This window comes from Mustela erminea, chromosome 11 (genome assembly GCF_009829155.1).
Source record: "Mustela erminea isolate mMusErm1 chromosome 11, mMusErm1.Pri, whole genome shotgun sequence".
NCBI classification, from domain to species: Eukaryota; Metazoa; Chordata; class Mammalia; order Carnivora; family Mustelidae; genus Mustela; species Mustela erminea.
Genome location: NC_045624.1, coordinates 34493177 through 34508437, shown reverse-complemented (window position 1 = coordinate 34508437; position 15261 = coordinate 34493177). Strand labels below are relative to the sequence as shown.

The following is a 15261-nucleotide window of genomic DNA, read 5'->3' as shown; positions in this document are numbered from 1 at the left end:
CAAGATACAGTCCTCCTACTCTTTTCCATGATGGATCAGCCCTTGATCTTTGGGGCTCTAGAAATGTGGACCTACTCTGTTCTTAATTTTTCCATCATTTAAGCAACATGCATTTTCTGAGGGGTATTACTCTATTTCTCACCAAAATGCGAGATGAAATTATGGAGTGTGGGGAAGGTGTAGGAGCTTACATTAAGATGTATGCAACATGAAAATAACTATACCAATTTTTCATCAGTATGCAAAATGAAGTTAATTTTTCTTGAGCTGAGTCATAGTATAGTCAGTCTTTGTGTTGAAAGTATTTCTGGTTGGAGGAGATAAGGATTGGTGGCACTGGTAGTGGACACAAGGGAAAAAAAAGTCTACATCTGAGAGAAATTGGGAAGTTGTAAGTAGCTCAGTCTCATAATTGATTTTGTTGGGGCCGGGAAAAGAGAGAATTGAAAGATGAATCTGTGAATACCATTAACCAAGATACGGACTACAGTTGGAGAAACAGGACAGAAGAGAAGTGATGACTTTTAAGAAATGTTGAGCTGGAGTTGCTAACGATGTACTGATGTGCGTTAACTTTAGATTTGTAGGTCAGGACATGGGAACAGGCCTAGAATAATGGATCTAGAAGTTTGTCTCCTAGAGTTGGTCATTATGGACCCTTGTAGAAGTTAATGAGATTACAAAGATTATGGAGCCGACATGGGTTGGTTGTCTTACAGGAGAATCCAAAGAAGGCAGTGTCTCAAAGAAAAGAAGCCCGATTAGTGAATTCTATGAGAGGCTTTTCTAGTTTGGGCCTTTAGGAGAAGTACCAGAGAGGATCAGTTCCATGACCTATAATCTCTGTCTATCATTCTGAAGTCCAAAAAATAAATTCCAGTACAGCTCTGATTCTCTTATCATTATCTTATTTATGGTTTCACTGCTCTGTGAAATGCTCTTCTCCATCCTCTCTCACTTAACCTATATCAGGATTGGACTCAAATCATAGCTGTGAAAAAGCCTTTGCAGAAGAAACAACCCCCTTTGGTTCACTTTTGATTTCCCTTGGCCTTCATTCTCATAACAGTACCCAGTTAAGGGTTCATCTCCACCTGATAGAACTGAGAGGTAACAGAAAAGTTTTAGAATTGTGGCAGTTAAAACAGTGATCATGAAAAGACTAAAGTTGGGTGTGTGACCTCATTTTAAGAAAAGGGGAAGATGTCAGAGTCCTCAGTTCCTTTTTGTCATAGGCTTAGTCATTTACTAAGCAAGAGAACTGCTGTAGATATGGCTTCTCTGTGTTCTCGCAGTCAGTAAGACAAAACTCTTTCATAATAGCTTTCTAGACAAGATGAAGAAGACCGTCCTGTCCATAAAGGTGGGCAGAAGTTAAAAAAAGGCCCTGAAAAGCCCCTGAAGAAATTAAGGGTGTTTAGCACAGAGAAGATAAAGACACAAGAGCATGAGATATTTTCCAAGATGAGACTGTCACATTGAAGGAAGATTAGACTTAGATTGCGAAGAGCAAAATACGATGAATCGGTGAAAAAGACAGGGAAGTAGATTTTAGCCAGTTATGAGGAAAGTCTTTGAATTGTCACAACAGTCCCAGACTGGGGTGAGCGATGTGCTGAGGCTGCGTCCCGGTTCCTGCCTGGCTCCTTGGGTTGTTCTTGGGAATATTTGATGGTGTTAAGTATTCATCTGACTTCAGGTTATCTGGTTGGGTTGAGACCTCTAAAAGCCCATCTAACTCCAAATTCCATGAGCCGGTGAGTGTTTGGTGTTAGCATGAGTATACTTGGTTGAAAGAATACAATTGAACATCTATTTGAAGAGGCAGGAGTTCACTAGGCCTCAGGGTAGGTCATCCTGAAAATATATCTTTAGGACAAGGAACTGTAGTTTAGATGTCAAAGGGAGGAGATAAAACGTGACTGAAGTAATGTGTCCTGGTTGCCAGTAGGAGCTCGCTGTCACCTCACCTCTCCCTGCTCTTTCTGCCGTTTATTTAGAGCCCCGATTGAGATATTACCGGAACTACAGCGGCATTTTGTACTTAGTCTTTTGCATAGTCATATTCAGTTGTATGTTGATCTGATTGTGGAATTGTTTTCCTCTGTGCTGTGTGTATAACCTGCTCTCCCTACCCCCACCCTGTGAACTAGTCCAGTCAGTGTCATTTGTATCACTCTCGCATGTAAATGCACCCTAAGCCTCTGAATGCATAAGAAACCCTTTGAAGGAGTGCATTTTAGATTTTGCTCAAAAGTCTTAACTTTTCAAAATATTGTTAACAGTGAATCAATTCAATTGATTTAGGCGTTTCTGTCTGTAAATTTCATAATGATCTGTGCTTATATAATAAATTTATTGTCTTTACAGAATTATGAAATTTTATGCATATGCACATTCATGTGTTAAAAATGCTGTGTTTTGGGGGCGCCTGGGTGGCTCAGTGGGTTAAAGCCTCTACTTTCGGCTCAGGTTATGATCTCAGGGTCCTGGGATCGAGCCCCACATTGGTTTCTGCTCAGCGGGGAGCCTTCTTCCCCCTCTCTCTCTGCCTGCCTCTCTGCCTCCTTGTGATCTCTCTCTGTCAAATAAATAAATAAAATCATTAAAAAAATGCTGTATTTTTGTTGTTGTGTGTTGTGTGTTGTTGTTGTTTGTTCTTGTTGTTTTTGCACAGTGAGATTTTGATCCATTCGAGGGCATTAGGAAAAGCACGTTTGTTTTGCTGTGCTTCTTGAATGTCATTGGGCTTGAGGGGTTTGTTTGTTAGTGTTTGTTTGATGAGTGAAGAAGAAAAATTCCAGAGCCTCAGGTCTTCCTGAAATCTGCCTTATCTGTGGTTTTTAAAGGTTACATTTGGGAAGCATTTGTAGATTTCCACATTGTTCTGAGCCTCTGGGACAAACAGACCCAGATATTTTTACTTTTCCCAGTTATTTTAGTCTTGGATTACTTGAGGTTTCATAAACCGGAGCACACATAGATCACCTGAAATAATACTGGTATTTTAATGGGAGAGTAAAAATTGTTTAAAGCAATTTTGTTTTCAGAAAAAGGAGGCGTGAATATAGATTGCGTAGCAGTAAGAATATATATCTTATGTAGATTATAAATGATCTGTCTTAGATTATTACCAAATATTAAGTTGAATTGGATGAGACCTATCATGCAGAAACCCCCAAATTTAAGTATAAAGAAAACTACTTATATTCCTTTTCTGTATGAATATATGTGTATTTTACACTAAGTTTTATGAGGTTTTATTAAGATTTCTGCCAAGCACCATTGTTTGTATTAGTCTTTTATGAAGTAAGCAAATAAAGTCTGGATAACAAGTAGAAAATGTATTTGATGGTTGGTTTGTGCATTTAGATATACCTCTGCCTAGTTCAGCAGAATATTTAAGGCAGCTTATAATAGTACATTTTAAAAGAAGATTAAAACATAATAATAGAAAATACGGGTATCGAGGAGATCAAAACATGGGGGAAATCAAAATGTACAGAGAGACTCAGAGTCACTCAATTTTGTCTATAAATTTGGGTCAAAAAGAAGGCATTTTATTTTTATTTTATTATTTTTTTTTAAAGAATTTTATTTATTTATTTGACAGAAAGAGATCATAAGTAGGCAAAGAGGCAGGCAGAGAGAAAGGAGGAAGCAGGCTCCCTGCTGAGCAGAGAGCCCAATGCAGGGCTCGATCCCAGGACCCTGAGATCATGACCTGAGCTGAAGGCAGAGGCTTTAACCCACTGAGCCACCCAGGCACCCCAAAAAGAAGGCATTTTTAAAAAATTTGATGTTTACTGTGCATCAAGGAAAAAAAAATACAGCTTCTCAGAGACCACAATGGTTTTCCTTATACTCAGTCTAGAAACAGATTTCTTGCATGGTTTTTCGCATAGGGGTTATTGAATAGATAACTGCCCTCAACAGCTCCCATATGATAGCTTTTTTAAAAGATTTTTATTGGGGTACCTGGGTGGCTAAGTGGGTTAAAGCCTCAGCCTTCGGCTCAGGTCATGATCCCAGAGTCCTGGGATCGAGGCCCGTGCCGAGTTCTCTGCTTGGCAGGGAGCCTGCTTACCCCCTCTCTCTGCCTGCCTCTCTGTCTACTCGTGATCTTTCTCTATCAAATAAATAAATGAAAACTTAAAAAAAAAAAAAGATTCTTATTGTCCTAACAGTTAATGAAATACTATTAGCAAATATGGATGAGCCCTTATTCTGTACCAGAAACTCTGCTTCCCAGACATGATTCCGTTTCTTTTCACATCCACCTTATGGGATAGATACTGTTGTTGGTCCTGTTTTGGCAAAAGTAGTTTTCCCAGGATCTGTAAGTTAGTGGTGGACCCCAGGGCCCTAATTTGAGATCCTCTGTTCTTAACCACTTCTAGTGGAAACTATGGTTTAGAGATGGTATTTCTGTCCCAGAGAAACTAATGAGAGTCTTTTCCTTTGTCAGGAAGGAATCAGATACATCTGGACTTTTACATGACAATATTGTCTCCATTTCTTGGAAACCCGTGGCACATACAGAACTTTATGTTTAAAAGCTCATTAGTAGCTTTGACAAACTAATCATCCTTATGCAGCATGACTAGATTCTTTCACTATTACGTGCTCACAGCATTTAGCTATTGAGATGGTACATTTGCTTGATGACAGACTGCTGGAAAGAATATCCCTCTTCAGTAGTTGGAAGTGTTGTCGTTTAGGAAGGGTTACCTTTACCGTTTCTACCGATAATGGGCAGAACTGGGATTAGTTATAAATTACCTGGGAGCAAATTTATGTTGAAAATAAAGTATAACTTGCTAATGAACCTAACTGACCGAGAATAGGATGTGTTTCTTTGTGAGGGGTCATTCCTTGGAATTTTGAAGGGCTGAGTGTTGGAGTGGGTCTTTCTGCCACTAGGTGTGGTATGAAATGAGCCAAGCTGCGTGAGGCTCTCTAGCTCTGACTTTAATCCTATTTTCAACTGCATATCTGTCTCTGAGACTCATTCTGTATTCTCATCAGTAAAATGGAGCTAATGTGTTCTTTAAAATATCGTTGATGGTTCTGAAGATCAAGTGAATATTATATATCAAATTCCTTTGAAAATTGCTAATGCTGTAATTGCAAAAATTCATTAATTTACTCTTCCCACAAAAGAAAGTGTTGTTTCATTTTCAAAAAGTTGTTTAACAACCATATACCAGCTGAGTGGCTGTTGTGTGCATAGAACATAACATAATGTTGCACATACATTATTATCGAATTTGCTTTTTTTTTTTAAGATTTATTTATTTATTTATTTGACAGAGAGATCACAAGTAGACAGAGAGGCAGGCAGAGAGAGAGAGAGAAGCAGGCTCCCTGCTGAGCAGAGAGCCCGACATGGGACTCGATCCCAGGACTCTGAGATCCTGACCTGAGCCGAAGGCAGCGGCTTAACCCACTGAGCCACCCAGGCGCCCACGAATTTGCTTATTTTTAATGCTCTTCGAGTTTTCTTTTGTGAATCACCATTCAACTAGGTTATCCCCGAGCTCTCAGATAGGTAAAATTTTTACTCTCAAAAATTTAAATTTGTATAATGTCAACTAAGTAAAATATTAGAGAATTTTTAATTAAATGGAAATTCTGTTTACCTGGTTCTTTCTCCTTCTTCATCAGTGGGAATGATTGAGATTAGAGAGAGATTGCTTCTCACCTTCCGTACCTTTCTTTAGAAAAATAACAGAAAGCTAAGAGTATTAATCCTGTAAGAAGGTCATTTCTGCATAGGGCATATTGTATTTTAAATTGATTGCTTAGAATTCTTATTTTCTTCTGATTCTTTTGCTTAATTCATGCTTATTATTTTCTTGGAGAATTAACTTAAATCCAATGCCTTATGAAGGCTTTTTTCCAATTGCCTCCACTCCATTCTGAGTGCCCTTCATTGTGTATTTGAAGTTTTGGCTGTTCAGCCCTTTTACAGAGTTAGATTTACAGAATTTGGAGTTAAAAAAAAAAAAAAAAAAGACCTCTGCAACCATCCAGCTCAGTGCCCTCATTTCCGGTTGAAGAAAATGTGCCCCAGCCACATAGCTGGTCAGTTTCTGAGTCACAATTATAGCCCCGTTCATTTTTCATTACCCTCAGTTTTGTCGTTTCTTGTTTTGTGTATATGCTGGGTCTGCCCAGCCAGAGGATTTCTTTTTGGTCAGGGCTGAGGGTTTTGGTAGTTGTTGGGGTTCTCCCCCACCACCCCAGCCAAAGATTCATCTGTACTTCGGTATTCAGGGTAACTAGAATTCTTTGGGAAGCCAGCCTTTTGGAAGTGGCTGCCAGAAGTAGGCAGCTATTTTCTGGACTAGTGTTATCTTTAAGGTATCTTCAGTTTTTATTTTAGTCTCTAAAACACGCTTCTGTAGTCATCTGTTAGTAGAACTGATGAGTGTTCGCTATGATTCAGGTTTTATATTCTCATAGTTCCGGCATGGGGACACAACTGAATACCTCTGTATTGGTGATGAGGTCAACTTGCATTTTCTGCTTACTTGGAATCCTTTGATGAGGTGATGCAAAAAGCAAGGTGTGTATCTCAGTGTTAAATAGGCACTCCCGAGTTTTCTCTAAGTTGTGTAGAACAGAAGAACTTAGAGCAGTTTCCTTCACACCTGTCTATCTATGATGATAACAGGACTTCTCCTGTACCACCTGAATTGGGACCTCTGAGGTTGGGACCTGTGCATCTTGATGGTTAAGGAGCTCTGCAAAGAACGGCGTTATTGAGCTGATGAAGGTCTCTTTTCAAGAAAAGATTGTTAAGTTAGGGAGGAGTGCTGCTTGGATATGTATACAGAATTCTTGCAGAAAGATACAGACTGATCTCATGCATCATGAAGTTACTTGATTACCTATGGGATAAGCGGGACATGTCTTTGAGGACCACATCCTAGATGAATAGCCACTACAAACCTTTGAACCCAAAATGATTAAACCAGGACTGTGGCCCTGCTTCTGCAGTTCAGAAGTAACACCATACTGATCCTAGAAATCCGCTCTTTGAAACTGCCTGTTGGTCATCTTAATGAGTAGTGGCTGACCCAAGATATTGAAAGTTGTAGTAAAGTGGGTTCTGTGGCTGGACATCATGGTGCTCATCTTAAAATTGTCTATCAATTAATTCTTCCTCTGCCTCAGTGCATTTTTTCAGTGTTAGATGGAACTGTGCACCATTTATGAGGCTGCCGAATAGGTATTCCATTAAGTATTACAGATATGTTAATAAAACAATATACGTATGTGAGAAAGCTGTACAACACTCAAGTGGTCACAGAAGTTTAGTTTATAGACGTGGAGAATTGGCAAAAGTCGACTGAATTTTTATACTTAAGACCTTTTCTGAGCCTTGCTTTGGGCTGGGTGCTGTGGGTCACAGCAAAAAGCTGAGGCCAACTTTTGGGCCAAGACGTTTACTTTTCAAAGAAGGTGAAGTTGGATAGACTGATGATTGTGATTTGAGAGTCATTACACTTTAGTGATTATTTCTTGAACATAATGGGACAAAGATGATAGTTTTTCTTTTTTAACCTGAGGGGAACTCTAACTCCAGTATTTCACAGATCAGGAAACTTAAAAAAAAAAAAAAAAAAAAAAGTGAAACTGTCCCTAATAAATATTTAAAGCAGAAGGAACTTTATGTTCCTCTTACGAGTGGGTCACTACTAGACCCGTGTGCGTATGGACCACATGACATTTTCATTTATTCAGTAGAGAGTCTAGAGGGCCTGTGTTGAGCACTTGAATATTGGACATGATTCAAATGTGAGTCAAGTGTGTCTAGAGGCTTTATTCATACCTATTTTCTTTTAGTCAGCAATGCTTCATAATGCCCTGGTTTCATGAATTAATTTTAATGGAATTAAACTTGAACAGCTCAAAATTATATAATTAATTTCATTCAGCTTCAATTAAAGTTACTAATTGAATCAAGCCTACTAGCATGACACCTGGCGGCAGTTAGCTACATAACAGTAGCTGCAAGTATGTGGGACTGGGCTGATGAGCTAGAGTATGTAAACTAGTGAGTTTTTATAAAAAAGCTCTTCTGTTGATAATCTCAGAAAGGCCTTGAGTTGACTGTAACAGTGGAAAGACTTCTGGAGTTGTTTAAAAAAGTCAAGATTTTAATTGAAACGAACACCTCTCAGGAAGATTACATTTTCTCTCGGATAATGCTGAGTAAATGTTACATAAATCTTCTAGAACATATTGGTTTAGCATGCTTCTGATTTATATTTTACTGCTATCTGAATGTGGTTTTGCTTTCTGAAAATACTTAGCATTGAAGACCCTGCTTTTCTTCAGAGACTTTAGCCTCTGGATTTAGTCCTAAGAGGGTGTCCATTTATTTTCATGTGTTGAAATGTGTTTCATGGCAGAACTTTTCAATTGTTGTGAAATCCCCATGGTACATGAGAAACTTTTGCATGTGCAGAAATTTTTTCCTTCCACTGGAAATGTTAACACAGTTGACTAACAACTTCTGTTTGAATCTCTTTCCTTTCCTTGCTTCCATGGCTTGACATCATCCAGCTTCTCGTCCTTCTCTGACTCCTTTCTAATTGTACGGGCCCGTCTTGGTACTCTTGGTACTCTTTTTTTAATTCTTCTGATGGGCCCATTCACTTAACTGGCTTTAGCAGTCAAGTTGAGGAGGGTCACTGTTCCAAGCTATAACTTGATTTATTTAGGATTTGCAAATTCAAATGTGCAACACTAAAGTCATCCACTAAACTGTAAAGTCCGTGAAGGCCTGAGTCGCATCTCACAATTCATTGCATCCTCATTGCCTAGCACAAAGCTTAAACATCCACTGTGTACAATTACATATTTTTAAATTAATAAATTATTCTTCTGGCCTCCAGGTTTTCCCAGTGAAATCCTTGACCGAGAGGGCTCCCTCATCTCCAGTCCCATCCGTGCAGAGCTCTCGTTTTAGATGGATAGGGAGATAGGTAGAGAAATAAATCTAATTATATTCTCACGTCCCCCTTTCCCATCTTGTCGTTCAGGATATTCAACTCTGATCAAACTGGACTCTTCTAAGTCTCTCTTTTAGTTTCCCTTCCTCTCTTCTCCCTCTTAGGTACATCCATACTCCAGTGATTCAGGGATATTAAGTGCAATAAAATTACCTAAGTGCCCCACACTCAAGTTGAAATAGAGTCTTTGGTGGTAGGGCCCAGGAATCTGTTTTTTTTTTTTTTTAAAGAGTGCCCCCAAGTGAGTTAAAGCGCAGTCAGGACTGAGGCACTGCTGTGCACAAATGTATTAATCTTCCTAATGCATGGCTCTGATAAGGCATTTCATAAAGCTTCAGTGGCTACTTTGACTTACTTATCTTGCCTTAAATTCGGTCCAGATTTCTCACCTTTGTGTGCAAATATCCATGCTGTGTCCCTAATCAAACCTTTACAGTCTTATCTCCTAATGTCCCTCTTAAAGTATTTCACACTCCAGAGTGCTGGAACCTTTTTGCTTGTAGAGTTGGCCCTAGCCGTTCTTCGCGGCATCGCCTTTCTCCCATCCCTGCTTTTAGAATTCCTATGAATGTTCTGAAGACCGTCCAACATGCACCTTTTTCTCTAGTGCTTTTCTTGAGCTCTGAATCGGGGTGAGTTTCTTTTTCTTCCTTCAAACTTCTTCAGTGCTCTGGACCTCTTATAACATGGATTTCACCTTGTGTTCCAGTTAGCTTTTTGTTTGAGTTCTTATGTCCCGAAAAGGTGGTACTTTTCCTTACTGTTTTTCCCCCTGGGGACCCATAAACCCATGTATAAATCTCCCATCCTCAAGAGCCTCCCTTTCTGAGAATGCGGAACACAGTCGTTGCCTCTTTCCCAAGCTTCCACAGAGAGAACTTTACACTTGGTTTCTACACCTTCTCACTTCTCAGTCCCTCCTCGTTCAGCTGCAGTCTTTTAGCCCAGCCGTTCAGTGGGATCTCTTCTCCTTTAGTGCTTTACCTACCATGCCTGCCCCCTACTTGTACAGACTCACTTTCATCTTGTACATGACCGTTGCACATGACTCTGTCATGGCAGACCACGTGTGTTATGATGACTTACTTATAATCTTTTTTAAAAAAGATTTTTAAAATAGTATTTATTCGAGAGAGACAGAGCATGAGCAGGGGGAGAGGCAGAGGGAGAGGGAGAAGCAGACTCCCCATTGACCTGGGAGCCCAGTGTGGGGCTCAGTCCCAGGATCCTGGGATCATGACCCAAGCCGAAGGCAGACATTCAACCATCTGAGCCACCCACGGGGCTCTACTTACAATCTTAATAGGTTATTTTTGCTGTACGCATGTCTGTTTCTTTGATGCTGGTCACATAGTAGGTGCTCAATAAATCTGTTACTGCAACAGTCGATAGAGATATGGCTCCCATTTGCTTAAATTATGGCAGACTTGGAAGCATTTGGGGGGGAAAATACCTTAAAATAAGAAAAAATAGAGAAAAATATATAACATTTAATAATAATATATCTTGTGTTTTATCTAGAAAAATGTGATAAAGAAAATACTGAGAGAACTGTAACTCAAGCTACCAATAGCTGCTTCACACATGGAGAGATGCAAGACCAGTCCATTTGGGAAAACTGTTCAGATGACGAACTCATCCGAAGTAAGTATTTGTAGAGAAAATCAGAGTGATTTGGGTATATCGCTATGAAAGTATGCTTTCAGTTAATTGTTCCTTGTAGTTCTCCCGGAAATCTCTAAATCAGCAGAGTTTATCTGAAAATATATTCATAAGTATTTTAAGATGTAGAGCTAAAACTAGGATATAAGTAATACCGTCTGTCCATTTTCATCCTTTTATTTTATCTAAAGGAAGAATTGACCTGTAAATTTTGGACTTTATTCTCCTAGAGATATAGTTAAACTTACTTCCTTCTTGAGCAGTGATGAAATAGAAGTTGGACAATTCTGAGTGGACTGTGAAACTAAAAAGATAAAGACAGAGCAAAAGGATAGTAAACAGTACTTTGGTGATTGGTACCATTCTGGTCCCTGTTCTTGTGACAAATGATTCCAAACTGGTTTTCTGTTGTCATCTTTTTTTTTTTTTTTTTTTTTTGCAATTAGCATTTTTAGCACTACTTGGTTTCTTTTTACTCTCTTCCTCTTCCTGAACGTAGTCTGTAGAATATGTACAAAAGCTTTGGTGTATTTTCATCTGAATGTGGGAATGTCTGGCAACAGCAGTATCACAGGGGTGCTGTTCAGAACTTCCCCTCTGTAGGTTCAAAGAGTGAATTATTCTTTCTAGTAAACAAATAAGTAAAAAGATTTTTGCTATAGTGTTTGGTGAAGCTCCATCTTAGGTACAGAATTCATACCATTAAAGGGAAAGGATTGGAAATAAATTCTTTGCCCTGTCATCTATACTAGGTAGGTGGGCAGTGATTTAAAAAAAAAAAAAAATGTAAATTGCATTAAATAGTTTCGTTGGAGATAATGATGGTTTAGCTTGTACCAAGGGACAGTGGAGTATCTGAGAGCCACTGTCTAGTTTTATGGCCCCCTCTGAGAAGGCTGCTGGGGAAACAGTCGAATGGATATCCGGAAGAAAAAGGCCAAAGGCAGCAATGCCACCCCCGGCCCGAAACATAGCTGGTAAGACTCTCTGAATATTTACGGGTGACCTTGGACTCTGAATTCTGATTACAGATTTCAGAAACTATATTTTTGTCCTCTTCCTGGTCACACATTTTCTAGGCAAAGGCAACTTTGTTGCGTCTCCAGAAAAATCTGATATCTGGATTTGCCAAAACGGAACGATTTATGTCATCTTTAGACTCGACTCAAGGTTGGCTAGCACTTCAAAGTTTGACACTGTGATAGCTTCTGCTGTTCCAACTCCCTGACACTGGCCTCCACAGAGCTGTCTGGATTTTCTTCTTTGGCCTTCCCAGTAGAGTAGGTGGTCGTCTGCATAATTCATTGCCTGTCTCTCTTAACTCCAAGGTGAGTGAGGTGTGTGTTTTCCTCTTCGGCCCCTAGCACACTTGAGGGGGCCCAGTAAAATATTTTGTAATCACAATAGGCCCTGGAAAGAAGGCCCTGGCTCTGATTTGCAAGGGGGAGGAGGGGGGAACATCTGTGGTGAGTCAGGCCAGGGCTGGCTCCCATGCCAGGAGTCCTGTGTGGCTCCCTGAGCACTGTGGAAGAGGCGGGCAGCTGGCTCTCATGGAATTGATTTTAGTGTTCCCACTGTAGTGTGAGGTTGGTTGGACGCAGGAATCATCAGAAAAATGAGGCCGGCCGGGGTGTGGGAACGTTGTCAAATGCACAGCCCACTCTTTTTCCAAGCTTCCATGGGACGGCTCAGCTGCATAAGCAAGAAGTGGACGAGAGTGAGTCGGTTTAATAGGACTTCTCTTTCTTTCTCTGCTCCTGAGAGTGGTTAGAAGGCTGGCAGCTAACATCTACATTGTCCTGGATGCCTGCTGCTTTCTTTGTTGGACATTGAAGGCGTAATTTATAGGGGACTGTTAGCTGTCAGTGTGATGAGGCTGTTTTTACTTTCCTGAGAATAACTGAGCTCTGGAAAGTCAAGGGAGTGGTTGCTTTGGAAATTGTATTCTAATTAAAGGGTGTATTCTCAGGCTTATAAATGAGATCCAAGTGGAGAATAATTTCCAAATTATTCTGTGAACTTTAACCCTGACCTCAGTGGACCACCCACTTGTGGCTCACACTTGGTTCATGCTCCACACACAAGTTCGAGCTTTGTGGGCCTTCCCTGGTCCTTCTAGAAAACCTTGCAGGTGGCAGACCTCAGGTACAGTGCTCTCAGGGCCTGGATTTCAAATCAGTTGCCCTTGAGTTGCTAACTTATTACAGAGAATCCTTTCTGGAAGTTATAAATAAAAGAGAAGAAATCCATATGGAATCGAACATTTCGAATAAATAGGCCACACACAATCTGGTCAGGGAATGTGCATTGTGATTCTCTTTCTTATGAAATTTAAATTAAAAAGACAATTCCAACTACTCAAGTTGGTTTAAAAATAAAAAAAAAAAAAGAAAAGACCTAAATCAGTAAAGAATTAAAAGCATAATGGAGGTTTTTGAGGAAATTTTATGATTGGGAGGTTTTATTTTTTCATCTTATGAATTTTCTTTTTACAGTTTAAAAAGGGGTTCATATTCCGAGGAAACATTTTGGCATATAATTTCTGGAATGAGGCTTAAATTTTAGTTTATAAAAGTATCTTTTTATGGGAACACTAGTTAAGACTTTGGCTTTTCCCCTCGGATTAGCGTATATGATTCAGTATATAATTTGGAGCTCTGCCTTGTTTTTATAATCACTATTCCTCTGAATTGGTAAAATAAATGTGGCAGAGAAGTGACACCCTCAATTAATATTAATTTTTCTGTTTAACCCATAATATGCATAAACTGATAACAGGCAATAGGCAACATTTCATGTTTTAATTAGACTAGAAAAAGAACAGAAGTAACATTTTGATCTTAGTCTTTGGGGGGATTTCTAAGGTAGGAGAGAGAGAGAGAGAGAGAGAGAGTGAGAGAGAGAGAGTGTGTGTGTGTGTGTGTGTGTGTGTGTATCCTGTGTTTATACTCAGATATTTGTAGTATTTTCCTTTAATTTAGGTCAAGTTCTATTCTAATTATTTCCTATAGAGAGAGAGCTTACATTTTTCTTTGTTCTTCTTTCCAAAGTGCCTCAGGTCTCTATCGCAGATTTTTCTAGGTCTTTCTGAAAATTCTTATTACTTAACTTTATCCTTGGACATTGCTTTTACATAAACGTCTCCTAATTCTAAATGTCATTACTTAACTCCAGAAATTTTCCTTAGCTCCTCTTCTGAAATAAGTTTCCCATTAAATTAAACTATTTTGTACAGCTAATTCTCTCCTTTGTGATTTTGTAGAATTCCCATGATCTGAAGCAAAGTTAGAATGCTCCACTTAAATGGTAATCCTCATTCTATTTAACCCATTTATTCATTCTGAAGAGTTTTTAGCTCTCCTAATAGTAAGCACTTAATTGGTAGAAGAATGCAAGCCTCTTCTCGAATGCACACTTGTCTCCTCTTCATGGAGCTAATGCTTCCTGCTGTTTCACTCTTCCTGCTGCTGGAAATCTTCCTCTTGGCATCCTTGGAGTTTCCTCTCAACATCGCCAAGCTCGGTTCTGAGGAGCTCTATTCCTTCCTCTTCCAAGACTTTGCCAACTTACCTCTGATCACTCTTTAGTGAATACTACTTGATCACTTGACGGAATGCCTTCTTTATGTCAAATGCTGAAAAAGGCCGAGACTCAGGCCTGCTGTTTACATACTGAGAACATTTCTTACTTGATGATAAGGGAAGAGCATGAGAGATATAGATTTAAATTTCTTCAGCAGTTCTCATGTTTGAATGCACATGATAGTTAATATTATTACTATTATTCCTTTAGAATTCACTTTATATAAAAGAGGACATAAACAAGCCCCTGAAATAAGTATCATCCAGTAAGACTGTGGGGGAAGGGGGTGAATGTAGTTTTGTGTTATGTTTCTTAGGTGATGTGGAATTCTCTCTTAATAGTGCCTTCTCATTCATTCTGGGATCCCATATTGGGAGTAAGCCTTTGTGACTTCACCTGGCTCAGTATCTTTTCCTCCATTTGTCTCTCAGAAAAATTCTCTTTTTTAAAAAAAATACGCTGACCAAATGGTAATGTGGCTATAGTTGAGATGCTTTGGTTATTGCTGTAGAGAAGAATCGTTAACCACTAGTTATTCCAAAGTCCAACTCATGATTTGGTTTCAGGGTTGAGTGGACAATCAGAAGCTCTTTTGGGTGGTTACCTATATTTATCTCATTGGCCAATGACCATGATTAGGCTGCATTCTAGAATAGAACTCAAGTTTATTGATGTATTTCTTCCTTAGGGTCCATCATTCCAAGCTTATCTGGGTTTGGGTCAAGATGCTAGGGAGAACCATTGCCCATTGTTTCTGCGTTGGGCATCCTAGGCTCAGAGTCTTGGAAGCTGACTGCCAGGTTCGGATATTGACATCGTTATTCCTGGTGTTGGACATGTTACTTAAACTCTGTGATCAAATTTCTCATTTTTAAAATGAAGGCTAGTTCTGTATACCTCATTGTGTTATTTTAAGGATTATTTATTTATTTTAAAGATTTTATTTTTTATTTGACAGAGAGCACAAGCAGGAGGAGTAGCACAGGGAGAG

At 39.3% G+C, this 15261-nt stretch overlaps 1 protein-coding gene across 2 annotated transcripts in view; it reads left to right on the top strand.

Moving 5' to 3' along the window:
* The window catches only part of MDFIC (MyoD family inhibitor domain containing), an 88951-nt gene that overhangs the window by 8447 nt on the left and 65243 nt on the right, over nt 1-15261 (top strand). For both annotated transcript variants that reach the window (XM_032304202.1, XM_032304203.1), the window contains exon 2: nt 10548-10670. In XM_032304202.1, coding sequence (XP_032160093.1) covers nt 10548-10670 — 123 coding nt within the window. The remainder of the gene's footprint in view (nt 1-10547; nt 10671-15261) is intronic.